The sequence below is a fragment of the Oryctolagus cuniculus genome, chromosome 4 (genome assembly GCF_964237555.1).
Source record: "Oryctolagus cuniculus chromosome 4, mOryCun1.1, whole genome shotgun sequence".
In the NCBI taxonomy this organism is placed as follows: Eukaryota; Metazoa; Chordata; class Mammalia; order Lagomorpha; family Leporidae; genus Oryctolagus; species Oryctolagus cuniculus.
Genome location: NC_091435.1, coordinates 80,961,236 through 80,974,527, shown reverse-complemented (window position 1 = coordinate 80,974,527; position 13,292 = coordinate 80,961,236). Strand labels below are relative to the sequence as shown.

At 47.8% G+C, this 13,292-nt stretch overlaps 1 protein-coding gene across 19 annotated transcripts in view; it reads right to left on the bottom strand.

Annotated features, from left to right (window-relative positions):
• Positions 1–1,780: 1,780 nt before the first annotated feature.
• The window catches only part of KALRN (kalirin RhoGEF kinase), a 783,799-nt gene continuing 772,287 nt past the window's right edge, over positions 1,781–13,292 (bottom strand). For all 19 annotated transcript variants that reach the window (XM_051859217.2, XM_051859218.2, XM_051859219.2 and 16 more), the window contains 2 exons: positions 9,029–9,167; positions 1,781–8,524 (listed from right to left, as the gene is read on the bottom strand). In XM_051859217.2, the coding sequence (XP_051715177.2) occupies positions 7,979–8,524; positions 9,029–9,167 (685 nt within the window). In that variant the 3' untranslated portion in view covers positions 1,781–7,978. The remainder of the gene's footprint in view (positions 8,525–9,028; positions 9,168–13,292) is intronic.

Here is a 13,292-nt window from a genome sequence, read left to right as displayed (position 1 = left end):
GTCTTCGAAGACGGGGTCCTTTCGCAATTCTCTTATGAACTTCACAGCGTCTGGCACAGGCCGGTTTCCTCGCAGTTTGCACAATAAAGTGTGTATGGAGTGCTTGGCAGGCGAGCTCATTTCCTCTGGTGTCCCGGAGCAGGGAGGGAGAGTCAGGGGGCGGGAGGACCATATTGCTGGCCAACGGGAAAATCCAGGGGACTTCAAAAAGTGCTTGGGAAAATGGGAAGTTTATTATAATAGGTAAGCTTATTATGGAGCATAGATTTTCTTATATCCACATCTGTTTTTTCACAATATGCATTTTTTGTGGAATTATTGAAGACCTCTCGTGCAGGCCTTTCAATTTTTTTGCACCAGAATTATCTTTTAATTCCATTTTCCTCAGACTTTTGAAGTACCCTGTTTGGATTTTAGAAGTCAATCACTTAGAGTTCTGCATTCTGCTAGAAGGAATACTTTATCCTGGTTTCATGAAAATAACCCTGAAAACCATAGGGTTCGTGATTCTGATTCATCAAGCTGACGCTGATTTCGTCTAGGCACTTCTGTTGTCTTTGTTTAATTTTCTTCTGAAGAGATGGGTGCTTACTGAACTGTGTGAAGGGCCCATCCTTTGGACAGTATTTTTTTTTCCTCATTTCAAATAAATGTGGCAAAATCTAGATTAAATGGAGCCAAATGTAAAAAATATTTTTGCCTTTGTTGGTGAAATAAACTGATCAAAACTCTCCAATATTGGATAACTGACAGTGTCCTCTGAATCAGTCTCAGCTACACTTTTTTTTTTTTAAAGGTTTATTTATTTATTTATTTGAAAGTCAGAATTACACAGAGAGAGAAGGAGAGACAGAGAGAGGTCTTCCATTTGCTGGTTCACTCCCCAGTTGGCTGCAACAGCTGGAGCTGCGCTGATCTGAAGCCAGGAGCCAGGAGCTTCTGCTCTGTCTGCCACGCAGGTGCAGGGGCCCAAGGACTTGGGCCATCTTCTACTGCTTTCCCAGGCCATAGCAGAGAGCTGGATCGGAAGAGGAACAGGCAGGACTCGAACTGGTGCCCATATGGGATGCCCGCGTGGCAGGCGGCAGCTTTACCCGCTACACCACAGCGCCTGTCCCTCAACTACACTTGAGTCTGCACAAGTATGCAGAAACTTGGGAGGGGCAGCCCAGGTGTCCTGCTGACTTGCCAAGAATGTTACAAGAAACACCAGAATGAAATCTGCAGTACAAGTGAGGCTTCCCAGCATTTTGGGAAAGAGAAATGACTTAGAATACTTCTCTAGGGCAGCAAACTGTTGCTTTCTTTCTAAAACGCTGGACTAATCCTCTGCCTAGCGGTGCCGGCACACCGGGTTCTAGTCCCGGTCGGGGCACCGGATTCTGTCCTGGTTGCCCCTCTTCCAGGCCAGCTCTCTGCTGTGGCCAGGGAGTGCAGTGGAGGATGGCCCAGGTGCTTGGGCCCTGCACCCCATGGGAGACCAGGAAAAGCATCTGGCTCCTGGCTCCTGCCATCGGATCAGCGCGGTGCGCCGGCCGCAGCACACCGGCTGTGGCGGCCATTGGAGGGTGAACCAACGGCAAGGGAAGAACTTTCTCTCTGTCTCTCTCTCTCACTGTCCACTCTGCCTGTCAAAAAATAAAAAAATAAAATAAAAAGTTTCAATAATCAATATTTTCACCTTGTCAAAAAGCTTTCACATATTTAGGGAAGAAAGAAAAATATTATTGTTTTCTTTGAATAAAGATTGTAATTAGGAAGAAAAAAGACAAGCCAGAAATAGTTTCTTTAGCATAGTATATTTATAGGAATGCATAACATGTGAGATGTACATTTTGAAGTTTCATCCATAACTTACAACATTTACGGTAGTAATAATAACGAGACAGCAGGTTATCACTTTACAACATTACACATGAGTGATTTTGACTTACAAATAAAATATTTACAACCTACCTTTACAAAACGACATTGTGTGCATACAAAAACGAACAACTGCAGAAAAAATTAAAAAATAATAAAACCAAAAACCCAGAAGATACACTTAAGGCAGACCAGCAAGACACTGAAATAATTAAGGCTGTGGAATTTTTCTGCACCTTGAAAATATAGAGCTATTTTTCAATACTGTGGAGTGATTTTAAACCAATTGTTACAAGCTGATGGAAGTATGCACTTATATGTATATGTGTAATGGTCCCTATGGGGAAACCTGTCCACTTATGGATAAGGCCCTTTATCTGAATGGCCAGAGAAGCCCACCCCAAATTCTCAAAAGATTTGGTTGGGCAGAAGGGGTCACTCAAAACCAAGAGGTGCCAGTGTGAACCAGATAGAGATTAACTGCTGAGCTCAAGTAAACTGAAACACCTGGGTGGTGGCCTCATTCTATCTCACACCATCTTGGTTTGGCTTTGTGGACTGCAAAAGACAGCAAACTCATTCCCAAATGAGCAGAGTTGGCTTTCCCAAGGCAGCCCTAATGGCTTTGAGTGACTGAAAGTGGTTTTCCAATAGAAAGACTGACCCACCTGGGCTGCCTGCCAATGGATAGATTTCTGCATATGAGCAATAACATACACACATATTATACACTATATACATGTACAGAGGTACATATATCCGCATTTTCCAACAGTCTGCACTCGGATCACTACTGTTCTTTCGATAGATCTCATTCTGGAGAGTTATGTTGTCATTTCACAGTCTCTGTATTTGTCCTAACTTCTAGTTGATTCCCCTTCCCCATAGAGTAGGCTGCAGTTTGGCAGAAACAGAAGTAAAAGCACCAGGGTCAAAAAAAACTCAAAGACAGAGATGGTAGATATGGCTTAAGTTAGTAAGAGAAGCTGTATGTTTTGTTAACTCCAAATTCATAACCACAGTCTTCGAGCTCACGACCATGGTCTCCATGGTACTCCAGTCCCTGATGGAAGTCAGGTAATGATGGAATTGTGTGCTGGCTCTCCTCAGGCTAGCAAATGCACTTGGTTAAACTAGGCCTCAGGAGCTGGCATTCCAAGAAGCATTTGCACTTTTCCACCACTCTCCCTCTCCTCAGCTAAACTCACTCTGAAATAATGGTGATGTGACTGCACCGCCACCTTGATCATTTGAACGTAAACTAAATCTGATCACATTTTAGAATCTACCAGAATCTGACAGGAAAGATGCAACAGCCTGTGAGTGTCAATTTCAAGCTTTCCACAAGTGTTAAAGATGAAATACATCAGAGTGATTGCCTTCTCTTCTCCTCTAACTTCTGTGTATACTGAAAGTGAGGAAGAAATATCTTCCGTAGAAAACATGGCCCTGTGATAGTTCTGTGTTCTATTTCTGTATAGGTTTTTCCAGGTGAATAATATTTCCTATGAAAATCATCTGCTGTCGACAAACCTCAGCCCTGTCCAACCCTCTAGAACTGAGGGAGCACTCGAGAGCCTCACTGTGCCTAGGAAGTAAGTGCTGACGTGGTTGCTTCCCTTTCCTGACGGTGCATGTGTGAGCTCTGTCTTCCCAGAGCCACTGTTCATTTCCGGATGATCCCTAGATTTTAAATGGTGAAGAAAAATCCTGATGCAGTTTTACAAACAAAGCCACCGACAGCTCCCATTCCGTGTTTGCCCATTCGAGACTCCACAGAGATGTTACCCAGAAAATAATAAAGTCTACGTTCCTCAGAATCCATCCAGTATGATCCATTGGCCACCGGGAATAAGAACATGGTAAGTCTGTACTTTTGCCTACTACAGAGACCCCTTACATATAAAATATTTCCTCCTTTGTTAAGCGCATGGGACAAAATTCTAATTAATGCACAGAAATAATCACCATTTGGTTTATGTCATATTCACTCCCTCATCCCAAATTCTCACAAGTCTAAATTTCCATGCTCTTCCATAGGCAAGAAAACAGTCATGACTAGCTCATGGGCACTGAATCGTGGTGGCTAGGGAACAAAAAATACTACTCCTGAAAGGCTTAATCGTGTAAGAAGGTATCAAAGCTTTCCCTCCTAAAACAGGCCGATTCATCTGCACACCTATGCATTGCATTTGCCTCTTATGAAGACTCCTGTGAGACTGCAGAAAGGAACTGTGGGATGGGGAGATACCTTATCCTCACGTCTGCCCTCGCAGGAAGGCGAGTGGCTCTCTGCGTTCTCTGTCCATCTTCCCAAAGCATGAAGCTTGAGGAGAGAAGGTGGCGTTGCTTTGGAGGGCAGCTTACTCTTCGCGTCTGCGCAAGAAGTCCCGGAGAGGGCACTGAAGGGACCCCGGACTCGCCAGCACTCTGCCGACCCTTGTCTGTAGAGAAGCTCATAAACTGTTGAAATTACAGGCTAAGACCAAGTGACAACTAGACAAAGAGCACCTCGGACTTCCAGTAAAAAGTAATTTACAGAATGTAAGCTCGTGAGTTTGTAAACGGTACCTAACGACATGAATATTGAAAACTTGGAATGTTCAAAGTGACTATCATAAATTCTCAGCACTGGCAGTGTATAGCACTTTTTAAAAAAAAAATCAAAATATTCTATAGACATCCCAACTATGGTATTTTCTTAACATTCCTATGAGATTTCTGTCCCCCTCTTTCCCTCCCCAGCTCCCATTTTACCAATGGGGACAGTTGGGGCCGAAAAACACAAAGACTTTCTGTAAGAAAGGCTGAATCAGGAATTGCTGAGGTTGAAATTCAAGAATTCCTAGTCCCACCCTGATAATTCAGATGTTTTCGTCTAAAAGAGCTTTGTAAATAAAGAAAAAATGCGGCACTATCAGTACATCTAACTGCAATCACCTTTTCCTCTCCCATCCTCCCCTCTGAAAGGCACTACTGTTTATAAAGGCTTTGTGGACCACAAAGCGCTGAAGCCAGCTCTCCCTCCGCCTCCTCTACTCCCCCTTAGACTGCTAAGGCTAAGAGAGAACTGAAGGACGCCTCCAATGTGACAGGTTTTTTCCTAAAATTTTTCCACATTCACCTGTAAGTGAATAAAAATCTATTTAACTTGGAACGAAAGTAAAAAATGCAGGGAATCATCGTACTTAAAAAGTTAGGTGTGGTCCCTGATCTTTGCTTCCTTTCTGTATCCCACTCTTATAAAAGAACCCAATCGCCTTCCACCCCTGCCCCCACCCCTGCCCAGAAACAACCACTCAACTGGCAATGGGTGCAAGCCAAGCAAGAAACGTGTGAATTTAACCAACATTTGTCCCATTTCAGCCAGAAGTTCACACCCGCTAAGAACTACCGTAATTATTATAGAAGTGGACTATTTTCTCTTTGCTCCCCTCTTCTCTTCTACCAAGTAACAAATCTCTCCGTCCAAACAAGGATAAGGCAGTGGCCCCGATCCTCCTTTGCTTGCCACAGTTGCCCACAGAGCAACCTAAGGTAACTTCGCAGCCCCATCCTCTGGGACTCCTTGTTATTTCCAACATGCTTGGAGAATTCTTGAACCAAGACTGCTGTCTTTTCCCTGTTGGGAGAGCTTTGCGCACAGGGAGCCTTCCTCTTAGTTTTTTCAACTGTCAAACTATACAAAATCTACCCCTTTCTCTTTGGGCTTCTATTTAACGTTCCTTCTATTCTAACCATTGTACTTTGGCTCCGCTTAACAGAATCATCCTCCTTTTTATCTCTGTGGTCCTTGTCTCCTGTCTTCCTCAATGTGTGCTTGGGGGATTCCATGCACCCCCACATCTGGATCATCTCGACTCTGACAGAAAAGCTTTGGCTCTGTCTGACATTCTACTGTTCAATAATGCCCCCCTGCTGAGGTCTGTGCACCACTGTAGGTGACCAGAAATTCAACTTGCCATAACAATTCAAAATTCCTCAGCAGGAGGCTGTTTGTGCAAGGCATCCCCAGCGGTGGAGAGAGCGGAATTCGCCCCCATCCTTTCTGGAGATGTGAAGCATTGAGGATCTACAGTCTATCCATGTGGACAGGCATTCCTCTGTCAGGCTGTATGCCGTCATGGTGACGTGCTTACTGAAAAGGTTTTTAGAAGCATGTTTTAAATGCTAACATATTGTACCAGATAGTGTTTGTATATATGATGGCTCTGGAGGGTTAGTCAAGAGAGAGTTGAGTGCCTGAGACTCCATGACCCAGAGCCATTGGGAAACCCAGAAACAAATACAGTCAGAGTCGGTTTCCACATATTTGGTTAATCCCCCAAATACTAAGTGCTATCTAGTCTTATTGCTTGAACTCTCTACTAATTTATTAATCTCTAATCTTGGACAGGATAAGGTGGAGTGGGTGAGAAAATTGACTTGGAAACCATTGGAAAAGACTGATGCATATTTTTTAATTCTATATATCTGCTGAGGGAATATGTGTTGTGATATATTAAAGTTCAGGCTTGGTTGCCACCCTCACTTCTGCATGTAGATGGGTTTGTAGTTCTGCTCATCTTTCTGGGACTCTCTGCTTGCCCTTCCGTGCTGCGTGGGTTTCACATTCTCAATCCCATTAAGGAGAGAAGGAATGCCATTAAACTTGATGTGAACAAACATTGGAGTACATTTTCAAATATTATTTGCATAATAGCAATTTTCAAATCACATTCTAGGAAACAAAGGGTATATCATGTCCAAACACACACACACACACAAACAAAAGCTCCTCCCCCAAAACAAACCAACAGAAAAGGAGTGAAATTCCCAGGTTTCTTTCTTTGTTCCCCCACGAGAGGGAAGACGGGCAGTTAAGAGTAATCTTGTCTGGAGAATGTGCACCCGAAAGCAGCACTGGCCTCCCAGCACAACAGCCCAGAGATACAGCGGTGGCTGAGCGGTGACAGGTATTACAGTCTCAGGGAAACTCAAGGCCCTGGTGCAGAGATGTGTCAGGTTTTGCTCCATGGCTTCAAAAAAGGACTTGAGACCAGGCCTTTTAAAGGCCTCTATGGCTGCCTCCTTTTGGTGAGCACCCCTTGGCTTCCCTAAGGGGCTGTTAATAAAGCAAGCCAGCTTTCTGAAGATGGCGTTCTACGGCTGTAGAAGAAATCAGAAAGCATCGGTGTGTTGTTCACTGGAACTACAGGAAAGGTTTCCGTTTGCCCTTTTGTAGGAACCTGTTGTATTCATTTACCTATTTCAAACCAGGTGAAGACACAAAAACAGCCCCACAACTCCTGCTCCTACTTTGGACTTACTTCCTGGCAGGCTTTCCTGCCAGATGAACTCTGAGCTGCCAGTGAAATTGGGGGTAGCATTTCATATACAGAACCGATTTTCATCAAACAACCTGTAACCGAGAGAAAGAAACCTCTCGTTCACAGGCTGCAAAAGGGTAACATTGCTTTCTCTTGATGCACAGGTTCTGGTAAAAGATTTCTATACAAGATTTATAAAATGGTCTAAAAAACTCGTCATCTAATTGTGCTTCGTCAAAACAATGCTTCGGGAAATAAGTGACTGTCTTAACTGGAGCACTCAAGGTTACTTGGGATTGATTTCATATATAACTCTATATTATAAAACTCTGAAACCTGAATGGGATATATTACACTGCATGTGCGCATGTATCCTATTAAGAAACTATATCTAAGCCAGAAGACTTGACTACATGACACCTCTGTGAAATAAACTCTTTGCTTAGAATTCCAGCAAAGGCAGGAGCCTTTTATGTTCACTGTAAGCATGAGGCTGGCCTGCTTAACCACTCATTTTGGAATGTGCAATTAACATTTCATCAAGCTACTATTCGTGTCAGCCATGCCCTTCCTTCGAATACTCTGCCTCTTTATTTCTCCGGAATGACTGTGTGGAAAGCCCCTGGATTTAGGGTGACATCTGCCACTGCTCGGACCCTGAATGACCACTGGCGAGGTCTAAGAGGTACGTCTCGCAATCCAGAGAACCGCGTGGAGTGGGCGAATGAACAGAAGTATTTACAGCCACGTTCAGTCTCGCTTTGGCTCACACTCACTGTATGTGAAACCTCGGGGCTGGCGGACAGCTACGTGCCCTGGCTCGCCCGGCTGATGATGTAGCTCTTGACGTCGGGGACGGGCCGCACGTCGTGCTGGTGCTTGCGACGTTCTATGAAGCATGCCAGGCGGGAGGTGTCCAGGGGGATCTTGGAGTAGCTGCCGTTGTGGGGCTGCAGCCACGGGTGCTGCAGGCAGGTGGCGGCCGTGGGCCGCCTCCGAAAGTCTTCCTGTAAGATCACTTTGATGAAGTCTCGGGCTGCGCTGCTCACGCCGCAGAAGTACTCCTGGGGGAAGCTGAAGTCCACCCTGCACACGTTGATGCAGGTCTCCTCTTTGCTCTCGTCCAAGAAGGGGGAGACCCCGCTCAGCATGACGTACGTCAGAACCCCGATGCTCCAGATGTCCGTGCCCAGGGAGACGGGGATGCCTTGGATCACTTCCGGGGCAGCAAACTCGGGGTTCCCCAGCAGCTGGTGGATGTGGAAGTGACCCGAGATCTGGACAGCGTCCTCCAGGTCAATGAGCTTGACTCGAGGCACTGGAATCCGCAGGTCAATGAGCAGGTTTTCAGGCTGCAGACGGAGGAGAGAAGGCAGCTTCAGAACTCTGTTTTCACTGCCACTGGGTCTCCTGCTCTTTGGTGAAGCTTACGGCAAATGGGAAATGCCCTATGTGGGGCGCAATGGAGGCTTCCAACTGTGCTGTGAACCCGCTAAACTCTGAGTGTGGTGGTCTTTTAAAGACGCCAACACTGAAAATAGGGTGGCCATGACTACCCTTTGCTTCTGTATGGAATCAAGAAGAGACTAAAGTCCTATCAATTGGGTGTTCCAGAGAACAGAGACTTCTTTTTGAGCGGCATGAAAGACACTTACTGGATCTTTCTATGCACTTAGACCAGGTAGTTGAAGCTGTGACCCTCGCCCCAACGGCACCGAGACTGGTGCGTTCTCATTCACCCACGAACAAGTCACTTGCATTGTGCCCACCTCATTTCTGTTTAATAGCCGTCAGTTTTCTAATCTGAGATTGAAGGTGGTAACTGACGCCCAGCGAGAGTGGTCGCTCCCGGTTACCTTTATGTCCAGGTGGGCCACCCTGCAGTTGTGAAGGTACTGCAGGGCCTCCATGATGTCCCGGATGTAGAAGGCGACTTTTTCCTCCATCAGCTCGTCGTGGTTCATAAGGTAGTCTAAGAGCCGGCCGTCATCCATCCTGGGGGTCAGGGGGACAGGGCAAAGGAAATACATTTGTGAAGGAACAGGAAATTTACACGTGGTCAAAGCTGCAAGATGGCTCACTCGCTCTCTCTTTTTTTTTTTTTTATAAGATTTTTATTTCTTTGAAAGGCAGAGTTAGAGAGAGAGGGAGAGCGAGCGAGTGCACAAGAAATCTTCCATCCACTGTTTCACTCCCCAAATGGCTGCACTGGCTAGGGCTAGGAGCTTCTTCCAGGTCTCCCCCAAGGGTGCAGAGGCCCAGGCACTTGGACCATCCTCCTCTGCTTTCCCAGGTGCATTAGCAGGGAGCTGGATCAGAAGTGGAGCGGCTGGGACTTGAACCGGTGCCCATATGGGATGCTGGTGTTGCAGATAGCTGCTTTACCCACTATACTACAGCATGGCCCCTCTCACCCCTCTCATGGCCCCTCTCACTCCAAATAAAGATCAGTGTTGAAACACATGCATACTTCAGTTAGAGTCCAAAGTTAGTGTAATGCTCAGAACTAGAAGAAAGAAGTGAGCACTGGTGTGCATCAGGGATGAAATCTGTAGTGCACACTCTCCTTAAAGGAAGCGTCTCTTTGATCGACGTGGAGACTGTTCAAAGGGAAAAAGCTCTGCTCCCCCTGCGAGGGTCCTGATGGGACTGACCCCCAGGCTCACACAGGTGTTCCAATCCTGCAGTCAGTGGCTGAGCAATCAAGGGCGTCGCCCCTGAGAGGTGGCCGTGGCTGTGAGAGCGCCTGGCCGCTGGGGGTGTGCCCTCAGAAGGCTGGCGATTTCAGCCGGGCTTCTCTCTGCTCCGCATCTCACCCTGGGGCCGCTCCTCTCTGCTCCTGCAGACTAAGGAAGGGGGCACTGGGTCCCAAATAAACCTTTTCCTGCCCAAGAAGCTCCTCCCGAGTAGCACGGCTGCTTTAAGAGGTAAGACCACGGACTTCAGACAGCTTTCACCAAGACGGACATCGTCATTCGGAGTAACTGGAACCTGGTGGCCGCAAGCAGGCCCACATTTGTTTTGCCAAGTGCTTTTCTTGGCCAATTTTTCTTTGGGGAAAATAGAAGGTAGACAAAGTTTGTTCTTGGCATTCATTAAAACTTTTTTTTTTAATTATTTATTTACTGGAGAGGCAGAGAGACAGAGAAATCTCCCATCTGCTGGTTCACTCCCCAAGTGCCAGCAACAGCCAGGGAGGGGCTGGGCCTGGACAGGCCAAAACCAGGAGCCGGAAGTTCAGTCCGTGTCCCCCACATGGGCGGCAGGAAGCCAGCTCCTTGAGCCATTGCCCGTTGCCTCCCAGGGTGCGATTCAGCAGGGAGCTGGAATCAGCACAGTGGGCCCTGAAACAGCAGATGTGGGGGCCCCTGCTGCACCAGAGGCCTGCTCCGTCCTCAGCAACCTTGAAGCCATTCTGAATCTTCGGCCTTTCTAGCCTTAAAGACCGCCACTGAGAACATGATATGTGGAGCCAACCAGGCGTGGATTTTTTTTTTAAAGATTTATTTATTTGAGAGGCAGAGTTACATACAGAGAGAAGGAGAGACAGAGAGAGTGGTCTTCCATCTGATGGTTCACTCCCCAGATGGCTGCAATGGCCAGAGCTGGGCCGATCCAAAGCCAGGAGCCAGGAGCTTCTTCTGGGACTCCCACGCAGGTGCAGGGGCCCAAGGACTTGGGCCATCTTCTACTGCTTTCTCAGGTCACAACAGAGAGCCAGATCGGAAGTGGAGCAGCTGGGTCTTGAACCGGCACCCACATGGGATTTTGGCACTACATATTACTGCTATGCCATAGCGCCAGCCCCATTTTTTTTTAAAAGGGCCTGGATTTGAATTCTCATTCTGCCACCTACTGGCTGGGGCAAGTCATTTAAACTTTTGTGTTTTTCTTCCCAGAAGTGTGCCTCCTTTTAAGTGGGAATGATAATAACAATTGCAAAATGCCAACAGCCACTGTCTGAGGATAGTGCAGGGACCCGGTGAGACAGGAGCCTGGCAGCACAATGGTAGCACAGGCACGTGCTCAGTGAAGGGCAGTTGCTCGCAGGCTCACGGAGTCCTCACAGCACATCTGAAGACTGCCTGAACCAGTGAATGGAGGATCAGTCTCCCTCCAACCCTCTCCATCCCCTTCTGTGATTCTGCCTTTCAAATAAAAATAAATAAATCTTAAAAAAAAGTGGGGGTGTCGGCGCTGTGGCGCAGCAGGTTAAAGCCCTGGCCTGAAGTGCTGGCATCCCATATGGGCGCCTGTTCGAGACCCGGCTGCTCCTCTTCTGATCCAGCTCCCTGCTGTGGCCTGGGATAGCAGTGAAGGATGGCCCAAGTCCTGGAGCCCCTGCACCCACGTGGGAGACCTGGAAGAAGCTCCTGGCTCCTGGATTCGGATCGGGGCAGCTCCAGCTGTTGTGGCCATCTGGGGAGTGAACCATCAGATGGAAGACCTCTCTTTCTGGCTCTACCTCTCTCTGTAACTCTGTCTTTTAAATAAATAAAATAAATCTTTTTTTAAAAACTGGGAAGAATAGAGTAAAGCAGGATTGGGCTTGTTAAGTGTAACCCCTGAACTTCTTGGTGTGGGAGACATTTACAGTAACACAGCTCCCGGAACAGGAGGTCTCAGCCACCAAGTTCAACCACTGAACTCTGGGTATGCGGGTGCCCATGTCCCAAAACAGGATCAGCAGCAGTTCTGATGGCACCAAATGGTCGCAGCACAGCCAAGATTCAGCCCCAGGTGCAGCTCAGACGCGGCCTCCTCACAATCTCTCCTGGCCCTCAGCTCCAACCATGCTCTCAGGCAGCCCTCTGCAAACCAGGCCTTTCTTCCTGGTACTCAGTGTGCCATGCTGAGGTTCCTGGTCATCTGTCGGTCCCCCAGCAGAACTTCTGTTCCCCCCACCCCAGTCCCATCAGCCTGCCCCACGGCTGGCACACAGAGGGTGCTCAGTCAACCAGCCAGTTTAACCCAACATTCATCTACTTTAATCCCTGCAACCACCTTGTGAAGTGGGAGGAAGCAGGTGCCCACACGTGAGGACCCAGAGGCCCAGGAAGCCGAGTGGTCTGCTCCAAATCACAGGCTAGACCTGAGCCCAGATTCTTCACTCCAAGAGCATCTTTGGGGCCGACTTTGTGGTGTGCCGGGTTAAGCTGCCACCTGTGACACTGGTATCCCATATGAGCACTGGTTGCTCTACTTCCAATCCAGCTCCCTGCTATGGCCTGGGAAAAGCAGCAGAGGATGGCCCAAGTGCTTGGACCCCTGTCATCCACGTGGGAGATCCAGAAGAAGCTCCTGTTTTTTTTTTTTTGTTTGTTTGTTTTTTTTTTTTTTTTTTTTTTTTTTTGGAAAGAACATCTGCATTGCACTGTGGCAGCCCAAAAACCAACAGCTGCCCTTAGAATGGTAGCCAGCAAAGGTTCTGGAGTCACTGAACTGTCCTGGTAGGCAAGCGACAGTGCCTTTCATTAGGAATCAAGCATAAGACATTGCTACTTGTAAATGAAGACCAGCAGAATATGCCCACTGAATTAGAAAGCTCCCAGCAAACATGCTAGGCTGTAACAGACAGGCTGGCCCCATGGCTCAACAGGCTAATCCTCTGCCTTGCGGCGCTGGCACACCAGGTTCTAGTCCCGGTCGGGGCACCAGATTCTGTCCCGGTTGCCCCTCTTCCAGGCCAGCTCTCTGCTGTGGCCAGGGAGTGCAGTGGAGGATGGCCCAAGTGCTTGGGCCCTGCACCCCATGGGAGACCAGGAGAAGCACCTGGCTCCTGCCATTGGATCAGCGCGGTGTGCCGGCCGTGGCGGCCATTGGAGGGTGAACCAACAGCAAAAGGAAGACCTTTCTCTCTGTCTCTCTCTCACTGTCCACTCTGCCTGTCAAAAAAAAAAAAAAAAGACTGGAAGTCTGTTTGTGTAAGTCCACAGCCAGGGCTGATGTGTGGCTCAGAGGTGTGGGCATCCTGGCTAGTCCATTTCCAGTCCAGCTCTCCGCACCTGCATGGGAGACCCAGGAGGAGCTCCAGGCTCCTGGATTCACTGTGGCCCAGCCCTGACTCATGCAGCCATCTGGGGAGTCCACCAGCAGACAGAAGATCTCTCTCTCTCTCCC